This window comes from Aplysia californica, unplaced genomic scaffold (assembly GCF_000002075.1).
Source record: "Aplysia californica isolate F4 #8 unplaced genomic scaffold, AplCal3.0 scaffold00287, whole genome shotgun sequence".
Lineage (NCBI taxonomy): Eukaryota > Metazoa > Mollusca > Gastropoda > Aplysiida > Aplysiidae > Aplysia > Aplysia californica.
The window spans coordinates 390644-405053 of record NW_004797557.1 but is presented as its reverse complement, the minus strand read 5'-3'; the positions used below and the strand labels follow the sequence as shown (position 1 = coordinate 405053).

Below are 14410 nucleotides of genomic sequence, written 5' to 3'. Positions count from 1 at the left end.
TCCCCCTGGTGCTGTACTTTAGGGAGATGTTGGCCTACCAGGAGAAATTTGCCAAACATTATGCTCATGGTCTTGATGGCTGTGGCCTTGACCTCGAGGCAAAGGTGAGATGTGCGTACTACAGCCTGGTCAGGCGTCTGGTGGAGATGTTCCGCAGCCCCACGGTGTCACAGCAGTTGGACAGGTGAGTTCGCACAAATCGGGGGTCAGTAGGTCAGGTGTCACAGCTGAACAAGTGAGTTCATGCAGGTGAAAGGTTAGTTGGGTCAGCTGGAACAACTTTTGTCTGTGGTGTCGTGGTGTGGCGCTTCACTGTCACATGCAGGAGACCTGGGTTTGATTTCCATGTGGGGAACATTTTTAATAATCATAATAATAATAAATGACATTTATATAGCGTTCAACCCCGAATAAAGTACACAGGCTCTGAGCGCTTTACAATACAGTACAACATACAACAGTAACATGAAACGTTGTGTTCTGACTTTAAAAAAATTATTCCAAATATTCATCTTATTAATTTAAAAAACAGAAAAGACTTCAGCTGACATTTGAATGAATCAAAAGATTTGATTTCTCTCAATGTACTTGGTAAAGCATTTCAGGACATATATCCCTCCTCCCCTCCCTCTCCCCCTGTCCCTCCCCCTCCATCTCCATGTTCCCTGTCTGAGTTTGTGAAGAAGTTTTAAGATGATAACCCATCTGTATAAAGAAAGGGTTGTACAAAGTTTATTAGTCTATCATGTTTCTTTTTTCAGAATGAGATAATGGAGAAGTACCCGTCGTTCCGTCTGGTTATGGAGTTTGTTCAGGACCCAGCTTGGACTGCACAAAGGTAACTCACTACATTTTGTCTCAGGGTTTTGTTAACGTCCTATGTTTTGTTTCCCAGTGTTAACTTTCTGTAATGAATTTTGATGTGGTTATGTTCGCACCTTGCATTTTCTGTCTCCATATTTGAAGCATGGTGGGGAAATCAAGGGCTTGTCAAAATAATGAAATCAAAGAAACCAACATTTTCCACCTGTTCGCCAGTTTTTATTGAGTTTTTTTGTCCATTTATCAACATGTTCCTGCATGGATTTTATTGAAAATGTTGATCAAAGGCACAAAATATATAAATTTGCAGTTTCCATAGACACTAGAGCTTTGGAATTGACCAGACTTTGGCAGACAATTTCTCGCTAACTTTACCTTTCATACCAGATGACCCTCACCTCCTTCATTCACAAATATTTCGACTTCTATTCGAGATACATGGATAGAACTAAGAAATATAAGGCATATACTGTTCAGGTAATGGTCACATTGGCTATTGACTAGTAAGAAAGTAATGTTGACTCGTGACTAAGCATTGTTCACATTGGGTTTTAGCTTGAAAGAACTTATCTTGGTCACTTTGGATGTTGCCTGTCTATATGCGGGTAGGCTCAACTTCTTTTCTTTCCTTCTGTTGTTTCTGTTTGTTTGTCTTATTTTTTTCCTGCACTAACTTGATATATTGTGTCGCTGTGTTTCTCTTTTCTCTAACTGAAACTGTCTGCGTATCTCCAGGGTCCATCAACTGCTCCAGGAGCGTGTCCAGTTTGCCGGGGCTGTCAGTGATGTCTTCATGTATGCAGCTGAGATGATTCGCATCATGTCTGCCCACAGCAGTCCCTTCCAGGTCAGGGCCACTTTCTGTGTGTGTGTTTTTGTTTTGTTGGGGTTTTTTTTTAGGGGGGGGGGATTGGTCATTTTTATGTTTCCTTTATATCTTTTTCTTTTTTAGAGCAATCAAGAGTGGGTGTTGTGCAGGTGCTCTGGTATAGTTGGCTCCTTCTTTCCTATCAAACTCTATTGTCCTTATCTTTTGTGTTACAAGTGCTGTATAACTTACTAAAACAAAAACCTGTCTCCATGCTCCTCCCCCCCCCCCTCTCCCATACAGATCCCCCTGGTGCTGTACTTTAGGGAGATGTTGGCCTACCAGGAGAAATTTGCCAAACATTATGCTCATGGTCTTGATGGCTGTGGCCTTGACCTCGAGGCAAAGGTGAGATGTGCGTACTACAGCCTGGTCAGGCGTCTGGTGGAGATGTTCCGCAGCCCCACGGTGTCACAGCAGTTGGACAGGTGAGTTCGCACAAATCGGGGGTCAGTAGGTCAGGTGTCACAGCTGAACAAGTGAGTTCATGCAGGTGAAAGGTTAGTGGGTCAGCTGGAACAACTTTTGTCTGTGGTGTCGTGGTGTGGCGCTTCACTGTCACATGCAGGAGACCTGGGTTTGATTTCCATGTGGGGAACATTTTTAATAATCATAATAATAATAAATGACATTTATATAGCGTTCAACCCCGAATAAAGTACACAGGCTCTGAGCGCTTTACAATACAGTACAACATACAACAGTAACATGAAACGTGTTCTGACTAAAGAAAATGATTCCAAATATTCATCTTATTAATTTAAAAAACAGAAAAGACTTCAGCTGACATTTGAATGAATCAAAAGATTTGATTTCTCTCAATGTACTTGGTAAAGCATTTCAGGTCTTGGGGCCTTGGTATTCAAATGCCCTTTTACCCATTTTTTAAAGTTTCATAGATGGTAAAATAAATTTCTTTTTGTCAGCTGATGACCTTAAACTGCGAGTTGGAATGTAAAGTCTTAACAGATTTGATAAATATGATGGTGCATTATCATTCAAACATTTGTGACATAGGGTGGCCAACTTGTACACAATCATTTTCTCTACAGGAAGCCAATGCAAAGTTCGTAAAAGAGGTTTAGCAGAGTCTCGCTTTCTTTTCCGCAATACTAAACATTTTCATAGAGTACTTTCGTCTTTCTATTGGAACGTTGTATCCCTCTTATCCCAAGTTAAACCCATCCAAGACAACTACCCATTGTCAAGGAGAAAAGTGATCATCTTGAACAATGTCATTGTAATTTAGAAAAACACACAAGGGGGAGGGGGGAGTGGTAAGTGGTTGTTTGTGTAGGTGGTCGTTAGAGCAGGTTCAGCTATACACTCACAGGCACCCACATACACATGCATACATGCACGTACAAACATACCCGTATGCACCCACACACACATCCACATAAAAGTTGCTGTTCTCGTACAATATACTCGTACATAATGTTCCTGTTCACAAATAGGACATGAACCTGTATCAAACTTATTTTACATGTCGATTGTTTGTGAGACTCTGTCATAAATCTCTTTTCAAAATGGTGTATGGTGAAGTCTCACACTGAGCAGTTGATGTAAGATGCCGGATTTGTATGTGTCTTCGTGTTGTGTCAGTTGGGAAATGTGTCTCTGCAAGCTTTATAATATATAAGTTATGAGTGGGTGGTTGGAGGGTGTTTAAATTTTTTTTTCCTGTTATTTCTTCCTGTCTGTTCTGTCTTACATTTTCCATCACTGAATGATGGGTACTCTGTCAATGTGCTTCTTGTTGCACAAACAAAAGTGAAATGTGTGATTATGAATGGTGTGACATGTGTCTCTGTGACTGTGAGTTGTGTAAGTGTTGGTTAGAGGGTGGTTGTAGGGGGCCACTGGTAGGTCCTACTTCTTATGTTCCCTTTGTTGTTTCTGTCGCCTGCCTTACTTTTTCCCAGTACTAAGTGTCCATTATTTTGTAGGTGTGCTTCTTTTCCTCAAACAAACAAACTGTTGGTTGTAAGGTGTGTCTCACTGTGTTTCTCTATGTATCATTCTAATAATACTGCATCCTATTTCAGTAAACGGGTCCCAGCCTGTGACTTCCTCAAGTGCTGTCTGCTACACCTACTAGACGTGGAGTGGCAGGTGAGAGAGTACTCATGATACACACACATTCTTATTTTTAGGTGTCAAAAGCCTCAAGTTTCAGAGATCCTTTTATAATTTAGAACAAGTTCATAATGGAGGGTTGAGGGCAAAAGGAAACACTAGTCACTGTGGCTTGAGCTATTGTCAGAGATGCCAACCAGTACAATTTTACGTATTTTAGTACGATTTTTTGCCGAAAATACGCGAATATGACTTTTCATGAAAAAATATGCATCCTGGAATGACAAAAATATGAGATTCAGCTTGGGCGAGTAAACCTAATTATCTGTGGGCGGTTGGTGGGTGCTCTGGTGTGGTTTGCTTCTTCTTTCCTATGAAACATCTATCGTCCTTATCTCCCCTTCTTCTTTTTTATGTTTGTTGCTCTCTTGTAACCCCTCTAATCTTCTGGCGCTCATATGACCTTATGCAGTTGTGAACGCCGAAAAACCTCTACTTGAACTTAACTTTTAAAAAACCTGATTATCTCAAGTCCCATCTTTTGTCAAAATAGTCTCAGTATCGCGGAATTGGCATATTTGAAAACAAAGTCCGATAAGGTCAGTAAGTTCAATTTTGCCCGTCGCACAGGCGGTTATGGCGGCAACAAAAGTGGAAGTGTATGTGCGATACCGAAGCTCGATCGGGAAAATCAAGATCTACTTTCGCTTTCGTTACCACCAAGAAATTTGCCGGTAGGGCCTATAGTAGTCTGATAGCGCCACATTTGTAACATGCAGGTTTTGCATTACAAACGCTGTGTCACAATGAAAATAATTCGTTTGTCCTGTGCTGTCACTTGTGAATAAAACAGAAAGAAAAAGAAAGCTTCTTGTCGGGCTCGCTGTCGTGTCCGGTCACATCGTGAGTATCGGCGATGGTTGAGGTCACCAAAATTCATGCTAAGTCTAAGCGCTGCAAAGTATAGGACTCGGGAATGGGGGATTATTGATTTTTTTTTAAAGACACTCACGGGGGAGGGGCGGGGGTGGGGTTGAAGGCAACACTGGATGATAAAAACTGAACTTGGAAGCAGATTTTACTTTTCAGAATTTTTGATTACTACTGTCTAGAGCTCTGTGCACAGCGCACTTTGGTGCAGGCCTTGTGTGGAATCGGGATCTGTAATACTCAAACCTTGTAAGCCGTGTTTTTGTAACTAAAGGGTTCGCGTTTCATTGATTGTATATTCTATATTTTAGCTTTCTGTTCAAGATTTGCAGATTTTCAGTGTCACTGCATCTTGCCCTCCCTCAGTTCTTACACCTCTCACACTGAATAGGTCTACTTGAGCCATTCATGTTATTACTCTACTTTGAGTTAGAGCTATAATTTTTGTCTTTCACGTTTATTATATAAACCTTGACACCCTAAACTGGTTCTTGACAGTGGATATTCTGGTTCTAGGCCTTTTCTCAGGCTCAAAGCAAGATTCATTTTTATATAGTTAATATAGGCGAATATGATGAGGGGAAAATATAAATAAGTAAGAACAGACTGAAATACCTAAGTCACAGTATCCCAGTGCCACACTGACATCATGTTGTTGACTGGATATAATGTACCTGCATGCGTGCGTGCCACGTGTGTGTGTATATATTATATATAATATATAAATGGAGCATGCACTGTCATCCTTGGAGAATGGATGAGCCCCGCCCCCGCCTGGAAAATTGAGAAGCCGGGTTGGCAGTCACCGTGGGAACAGTTTTTGTAGGAAAATCGAAACTATGATATGGTTCCTTTCGGACAAGTGTAGGCCTTCGAAAATTATTAAATAGGCTTTCGTCATGAATTTTTTTACCAGTTCTCTTTGAATTTTAAACATTTTTCCTTGAAATCTCCTTGAAACCTCCTTGAATTTGATGGGAAGTTCATGGCAGGAACCCTAATTATATTATTCGTTCAGCTTTTCCGCGTTCGAGAGAACGTTTCACGCGAACAGGCGGCTATGGCGGCAGGCGGAAGTGTATGCGACACCGAGGCTCGATAGGGAAAATCAAGGTCTACTTTCGTTTCCACCGAGAAGATTGCCAGCGGTAGTCTGATAATGCAACATTTGTCACATACAGGTTGTGCAGTATAAACGCTGCAAATAAAATTTAATCAATACTCGGACTCGTCTCTGTGCTGTCACATTTGGGAAAAAAAGAAAATACAAGCGTCGTCCGACTTTTAGATTGTCTGGCTCACCATCGTGACCGGTCAATGAACCTGCGCGCCTTCGCATCATAAATAAATGCGGCATCGTGTGAGCAAAGACCGTTTTTGTTGGGAGTAACGGCGTTGCGAAGTATAGGACTACGGAATAGAGGAAGGGATTATTGATTTTTTTAAAAGATACACTGGGGGGGGGGGGGGGGGGGGTGAAGACAACACCAGAGGACAAAAACTTGGAAGTAAATTTCAGTATTTTGATTAGAGCTCTGTGCAAAGTGCGCGTTTGTGCAGGCCGTGTGCGAAATCGGGACCCTTCATACTTTGCAAGTCTGTGTTATTGAAATAAAGTGTTCGCGTTTCATTGGATGGGTGATAGTAAACTATACCTACAGTGTATGTTGCAGCTTTCTGTTCAAGGCTGGCAGATTTTCAGTGTCACTGCATCTTGCCCTTCCCCAGTTGTTACAACTCTCACAGTGCATGGATCTACTTGAGCCTTTCAAGTTATTGCTCTTCTCTGAGTTTGAGCAATAATTTTAGTCTGTCAGTTATAATGAGAGGAAAATAATATAATAGACTGAAATACTTAAGTTAGACAAGACCCCGGTACCACTGAACACTGACATGTTGTTGACTGGATACATGTTATGTTGTGCGCGTGTGTGTTCCCTTTTTCGAGCTGGTGAGCTAGTAAAATTTTTTTAGGAAATATTGCTGGACACCCTGAATATTTTACTAGTCGGTCGGTTGATCGTGGGGAATACACATTTTCCCCTGAAAATACACATTTTCATATTTCCCAATACTCATTTCGGTTTTCTGTGGTTGGCATCTCTGTATTGTGTATACAGTATAGGTCTCAAAAAAAATTTTTTTAAAGAAGTGAATGATAAAAATAATTGGATGTAACCTTTACCATGTGGTGGCACCCCTTCCCTCCCCATGCAGGTTAGCACCGGCATGGCTTACCAGTTGCCCTTCCTCTGCTCAGCTATGTTCCCCCTTCTCTCCCCAGCCCTACGACCTCAACTTTGTGGTGGACATGGAACTGCCCCGGTTGTACATGAGCATTGCTAAAGGTGAGTCACGCATGCACCCACACACACACACACACACACACACACACACACACACACACACACACACACACACACACACACACACACACACAAACAGATACTCTCAAGGGCACACATATATTTGATTTCATGGACAGTCATACTCAGTCTCTTAGTTCGATAATTATCATGCTGGGCTAAAGCTTGGATGGCCCTAGCTCAAATTCCCGACTCGGAGGCTAAAGTAATTTCTCAAATTCAACCATAACTTTTTTATTGAAACTTTTTCTAAATGGTCTTATCAAAAGGTAAATATGTGAAGTAGAGCTGGGCTTTGACGCATTCTCGAATTGCTACTCTTGTAGATATCAGCCATTTTTAGCTCCATTTCTTATTATATCTTTTGACATAGTGTGTCTCTGGTTTAGTGATACAGAAAGGCATAGCCCATATCTAGTAGATATAGATAACTATGTGTTTGTATGTGTTGTGGTTTCAGAAACGGTCAAGATGCGAGACCTTAACACTTCGGACGTGAAAGAGGAGGATGAGCTGTTGCAGTACGACCTCTCCATGAAGCTCTTCTCAGAGATCAAGGATGACTTCACCGAGTGGTTTGCACGACGACACAGCTGTAATGAAGACAAGAAGGTAAGCATTCACACACTCACCTACACGCATGTATCTGCTCTCGTAGACGTGAACATATGCGCACACTCACACACACAAATACACACGCACACACACACACGCGCGCGCGCGCACACACATACACACACACACATACAGGTTTGTGATGTAATAGCTAAACTCTTTGCTATGGCATGTATAAGTCATGAGTTCAATTCCCATATAGCAAAATCTATTTTATAGAGTATGTCCTTACAACTGATATACTTTATCTCACATTATGTCTTGTGATGTTTTCTCATAAATACGTCATGTCTTGTGATGTTTTCTCATAAATGCGTCATGTCTTGTGATGTTTTCTCTCACATACATCATATCTTGTGGTGTTTCTAGGAGCTCAAGATGTTTGTGGCTCGTTTCTCCGATGTGATTGATGTGGAGATCTCATGTGACGGATGCGGTGTGACCTTGCCCGGACGGCGCTACCGCTGCTTACAGTGTGACGACATGGACCTCTGCACATCCTGTTTCTCTTCTGGTGTGGAACCAGAAGAACATCGAGATGACCACGAGATTGTTCACTTGGTGTGAGTGGCCTGTTATTATTTGTACTTGTATTCATTGATATGGCTTTTGTTTTGTTTTTTTCTTCTCTTTTTTACAAAACTACACTGACACTGACTTGATTCTGCGATGTAATGTTCAGGCTCTATAGTTCAATTCCAGAGTGGGAAAGTAGTTTATTGAGTACTGCAATCTATCTGGTTGGATGTTGTATCCTATCCAGTCGCGGTTGGCCCTGGCTGGCAGGATTGAAGCAGTCCACCTCCTAATTGATCTGGTGTTCACTGATAAGGTTTTGTGTTTGTGTGTGAACGCTTCTATGAGGTGTATGTATGAGCGAGGGGGGGACCCGGTATGTATGTTGGTGTACCTGTATTTATGTCAGTGATAAATGTGTGGCTGCAGATGTTTATGAATGTACATGTGTATGTGTATGTGTGTTTGTGTGTGCGTGCGTGTGTGTGTGTTTGTCTGTGACTGTGTTTTTGTATGTGTAGTTTTATCATGAACATGCAAGTGTACTACTTTATGTGTGTGTATGTAGGTGTGTATGTGTTTATGTATGCTTATGTTTAACAGTGTCTGGCTGCATTTGTAACAGTGTAAAGAGTCTGCTCTCTGCATTTTTTGTTGTTGTCGTTGTATGTGCAGGTACAAATGCAACCACTGCCAAGCGTTCATCGTGGGTACTCGGATACACTGTAACCAGTGTGATGACTTTGACCTCTGCCTTGGCTGTCACATCAAGCAGAAGTTTCCCTCTGGGTGAGTCACTGCTGTCATTGGGTAGTTATTGCTGTTGTGTGCATGTACTTGTGCACTTTTTGTGTCCCATGTATCTACCTGTACTGAGAATGACCTTGTGAACTTTCCTCTCTAAATGCCCCGTATATCTACCTACACTGAGACTGACTGCTGTCTTTGTTTTGTTTCAGTCACACGGAAAAGCATGACATCACAAAAATACCCATGGTCAAGTGTAAGTGACCTCACTTTTATTCCTTTTTTTTAGCTATTTTTTAAAACATGTTTCTGCTGTGTTCATTGTTGTTCTGCCATGATAGAATTCAGTAACTCTGTCTGGATATTGAAATTTGGTTATCTTGTTACAGGGCGCAGTCCTGTCTAATAAAGTGACACTGGTAGCCAATGTTTAAAGTAATTATTTATAGCCATGTATCACCTTTGGTGAAACACTAACAACTTTTAAGGCACTTCATTAGCTGATCAATTAAAAAAATATGTTCTCCATCCCTTTCTGGGGATACTTTGCTATTGTTGTCATTTTCTGATCTCTACTGATTATGTGTAACAGACCTGCCGCTCATTCCGATTTAATCGGGGTATCCCGATTTTTTGCCCCAAATCTCAAGCATCCCGATTTTCCCGATTTCAATCGCCAGTATCCTGATTTTTTGTTGTTTCGTCTGTTGCGTCCGACTCTTAGAAAAAAATATAAAAAGTTCTGTAATCTCTTTTGCTTAGAAGCACTGATTGGACTTTTTATCAGCAGGAACTTGGAACGCTATTTTCTAAAGCATCTATGCCAAATCTAGTAGATGACTCCCGCACAATATTTCTACTCTCACTGACTTCGTCTCCATTTTCTCCCCACCTCCTCGCTCCCTCCCCTCTTTCACCGCCCACTTTCTCTCTGCCCCCCACCTTCTCCCCCACCCCATTCCCCGCCAACCACGTCCCACCTACAGTAAAGACCAGCCAGTCCAGCAATTCCTCCCTCAAGACCTACGTCCACCAGCATGTGTGGATGCTGTACACCTCCCTCACCTTGGCCTTGAGCGACATCGTCTACGGCACAGAGCCTGGGGCCGCCTACCTGGACTCGGACTACATCAAGATGGCCGGCCTGCTCCAGCAACAGTGTGTTACCCAGGCCACCTTGTGTCTGGACCATGTCACCAAGGAGATAGATGGTCAGTGTGTGTGTGTTCGTGTGTGTGACCAAGGAGATAGATTGTCAGTGTGTGTGTGTGTGTGTGTGTGTGTGTGTCACCAAGGAGATAGATGGTCAATGTATGTGTGTGTGTGTGTATTTGTGTGTGTGTGTCTCAAAGGAGATAGATGATCAATGTGAGTGTGTGTGTGTCTGTGTGTGTGTGTGTGTGTCACCAAGGAGATAGATGGTCAATGTGTGTGTGTGAGTGTCTGTGTGTGTGTGTGTGTGTGTGTGACCGAGGAGATAGATGGTCAATGTGTGTGTGAGTGTCTGTGTGTGTGTGTGTGTGTATGTGTGTGTGTGTGTGCGTGACCAAGGAGATAGATGGTCAATGTGTGTGTGAGTGTCTGTGTGTGTGAGTGTCTGTGTGTGTCACCAAGGAGATAGATGGTCAGTGTGAGTGTGTGTGTGTGTGTATGTGTGTCACCAAGGAGATAGATGGTCAGTGTGAGTGTGTGTGTGTGTCACCAAGGAGATAGATGGTCTGTGTGAGTGAGTGTGTGTTTGTGTGTGTGTCACCAAGGAGATAAATGTGGTGTCAGTGGCCTAGTGGTTAGGCTCTCAGACTCGCAACCGTAAGGCCGTTGGTCCGAATCCCGTCAGGGGCCCGACGTTGTATCCTTGGGAAAGGCACTTTGCACAAATATTCCCCACTTCACCCAGGTGGAAACGGGTACCCGGCTATAGACAGTGAACGATCTTGTCAGTTTGATAGTGTTTGAGCGCATGAAATCCGCAGCTTTCCCTGTAGGCTTCTGTGGTAGCCAGGAATGTTTCTGGGTGTTCTCAGAGCGTCTGCTGGGGTAATAATAGTTGTAAAGCGCATAGAGCTTGCTCTTGGGCACGGATATGCGCTATATGAATACAATTATTATTATTATTATTATTATTAAATGGTCAGTGTGTGTGTGTGTCACCAAGGAGATAGATGGTCAGTGTGTGTGTCTGCATGTGTGTGTGTGTATGTGTATGTGTGTCACCAAAGAGATAGATGGTCAGTGTGTGTGTGTGTCAGTGTGTATGTGTTTGTGTGTGTGTGACCAAAGAGATATATGGTCAGTGTGTATGTGTGAGCATCTATGTGTGTCTGTGTGTGAGTGTGTGTGTGTGACCAAATAGATAGATGGTCAGTGTGTGTGTGTGGGTGAGAGTGTGTGTGAGTGTGTGTGTGTGTTTGTGTGTCCAAGGAGATAGATGGTCAGTGTGTGTGTGGGTGTGTGTGTGTGTATGTGTGAACAAGGAGATAAATGATCAGTATATTTGTATGCTTGTGAGTGTATGTGTGTGCGCGTGAGTGTGCTTGTTTGTTTGTACAGTCTTACATCAGGATGGCTGGCCTGCTTTAGCAGAAGTGTGTCACCCAGGCCTTGAAGTACCCGAACAATGTCTCCAAGGGAATAGATGAATCAATGTGTGTGGGAGTGCATTGTGTGTGTGTGTGTGTAGATCTATTGTACTCAATGTGGGCTGTTACTTATTATTTGACAGATTATGTTGTGTTTTTTATGTGAAGTCTCTCAATAAAATCAGGAGTCAGCATGCTCTATAAATAGTTCAAGTGGTTGGCCATGCTCTGGTGTGGTTTGCTTCTTCTTTCCTATCAAACATCTATCGTCCTTATTTCCCGTTCTTCTTTTTTAGGTTCGTTAGTCTCTTGTAACACCTCTAATCTTCTGGCGCTCATATGACCTTATGCTGTTGCGGGCGCTGTAAAACCTCTACTAAAACTAAAAGCCTAAAATAGTTCAAAAGTACTCTGAGTTGACTTATGTGTCTTCTTTCATCATTAAAATCAGAAGCCTTTTATTTCTATGTTGAAAAATTTTCCAAGAAACCATGGTAAAGGCATAGCATCATCAATATGTGTGTGTGTGTTTTGTCTTCCAGGTGAGGCAGAGAAGGAGGTCCCAGTGGAGAAACGTCGAGAGCAGACATTTGCTATCCACTCCCAGGAGAGGATCATGGGACTGCTCGGAGCAGTCATGCCCAGTGGAGAACACAGAGTAATTCTCCCTCTTTCTCTGCCTTTCTATCGGTTTTTCTATCTCAGTGTGACTCTCTCTCTTTCTATCACTCTCTATTTATGTCTTTGTTACCCTCTTTCTGTCCCACTCTCTCTCTCTCTTTCATTCTCTCTCCCTTTTTATCTCTTTTGTCTCTGTCACTATCTCTCTCAGTCTTGTGTCATTCTCTCTTGTCTCTGTCACTATCTCTCTCAGTCTTGTGTCATTCTCTCTCTCTCTCTCTCTCTCTCTCTCTCTCTCTCTCTCTCTCTCTCTCTCTCTCTCTCTCTCTCTCTCTCTCTGTCTGTCTCTCTCTCTCTCTCTCTGTGTCTCTCTCTCTCTCAAATCTAATGAGATCATGTGACGGTATATCCTCCCCAGGAGAGAGTGGCTGGAACAGGCTTCAATTTCTGGACCAAGGATTTCCTTGACCGCTTTCTCCGGGTGTCCAGGTATATTGACAATCAGTTGTTTTTGTATAGAACTAAAGTATACCCCCCACCATGTCTTCAGGTTATTTTTTTATTGTTTCCACCTATCTTATTTTTTCTCTGCACTAAGTGAGTGTTATTGTGTCAATGTCCTTTTTTTAAGCCAAATTCAGACTTCAAAGTACAGTCACTTGTTTTCGAGCTATGATTTCCATGTTTTACCCTGTGTGACCAGCTCAATATCAACCCATCCAACCATTTATCAGCTGTGGTCATCTGACTATTGTGGTGTAGTTTGAGGTGGTTCATCTAGCTGGTCCAAGTTGTGCAGGAAGTCCTTTGGCTATTTGGTCCTGTCTCCTTGCACATGCCCACGATTTGCCACACCATCTCTCTTGTGCAGATGGTTGGGAAGGCACCACTAATTGGTCCGACTTCTTTTCTGTCCGTCCATTATAACTATCTTGCTTTTTCCCTTCACTAAATAATCATAAAGGTGGTTGGAGATGCTGTTGGTAGGTTCTACTTCTTTCTTTCCCTCCTTTGTCTGTGTCTTACTTTTTTCCCCCAGCATTAAATGACTGTTATTGTGTTGATGTTCTTCTCTTTACTCAAACAATCCTCTCTATGACCTGACCACTGTTTCAGAGGGGAGAATGGCTACGAGCTGAACACCCAGCACCTGGCCCTGAGACTTCTGGGCCGTCTCCTGGCCAATGGGGAGATCAAGGCCACCAAGAAAGACGATGGTGGACAGGTGGGTGATGTTGACTCATCGTATTGTTGGTGGTTTTTTGTTGTTGTTGTTTTGGTTCACAGGTGGTCAGAGGGCGCCACTGGTAGGTCTTACTTCTTTTGTTTCCCTTTTTTGTTTCTGACTATCTGTCTTACTCTTTCCCTGAATCAAATGACTTTACTAAAAAAAACAAGTTTTGTTTCCATAGTTTGTTATTGCTTGTGCAGGAAGTCCTTTAGCCAACATTTGCATAATTGTCTAATGGGAACATGTGGAATTGTTCAGTCGCAAAAACTGATGATACACATGAGATGGTTAGGCCATTTTGTTGCTGTATGCTGGTTTGTTGTTGTGTGTGTGTGTGTGTGTGTGTGTGTGTGCGTGCGCGCACGTGTGTGTATGTGTGTTTGCATCTGTGTTACGGCTGTTGTAAGGGAGGATAGTTTTTATCACTCGAGAAAGATTTTGTCCTGCTGTGAGAGCTTTCAAAGATGAAAAGTGATAAAATGACCTTTAGCCTCTGACCTGAGACAATTCATTTATCCAGGGGTCTGAGGACGAGGGTGCAGCATTGCTGGGGGCATCAGCAGATGAGGTCAAGGCCATCCCGTCCAATGCTCAGATCATCTCCCGTCTTTTCTACTTTGGCACCAAGTCCTTTGAGAAGTGAGTAATGCAGATTAGAAGTGTGTGTGTGGTGGGGGAGTTGCAGCTTATTTTCTGTCTGTTTGGTCAGTCTACCTGTTTCTCTGTCCCTCTTTTTCTGTCTATTTATTTACATGTCCCTTCTTTTATCTGTCTTGATAGCAGCATAGTGTTTGTTCTCTCTTTCTCTCTTTCAAGTTTTCCCAATACCCCTTTTGCATCTTTTGTTTTTTTTTGTCATTCTATCTGTCTGTCTATAAATCTCTTTTTCTCTGATTTGTCACTTTATTTATTTTCTCCTATTCTCCCTGTCTCTACCTACAACTCTCAGTTTGTCTGTCTGTGTATCTAAATCGCTTTAGCTATCTTGAAATATCACTCTCTCTCTCTCTCTCTCTCTCTCTCTCTCTCTCTCTCT

The 14410-nt window shown here is 42.5% G+C and overlaps 1 protein-coding gene across 1 annotated transcript in view; it reads left to right on the top strand.

Annotated features, from left to right (window-relative positions):
• LOC101846362 (zinc finger ZZ-type and EF-hand domain-containing protein 1) overlaps nt 1-14410 on the top strand; it is a gene marked incomplete in the record, with an annotated part of 86668 nt that overhangs the window by 48160 nt on the left and 24098 nt on the right. Inside the window, 14 exon segments of the mRNA XM_013084372.2 lie at nt 762-838; nt 1558-1669; nt 1934-2118; nt 3739-3805; nt 6984-7047; nt 7526-7677; nt 8050-8243; nt 8872-8985; nt 9156-9199; nt 9930-10154; nt 12065-12180; nt 12562-12632; nt 13260-13368; nt 13895-14013. Coding sequence (XP_012939826.1) covers nt 762-838; nt 1558-1669; nt 1934-2118; nt 3739-3805; nt 6984-7047; nt 7526-7677; nt 8050-8243; nt 8872-8985; nt 9156-9199; nt 9930-10154; nt 12065-12180; nt 12562-12632; nt 13260-13368; nt 13895-14013 — 1649 coding nt within the window.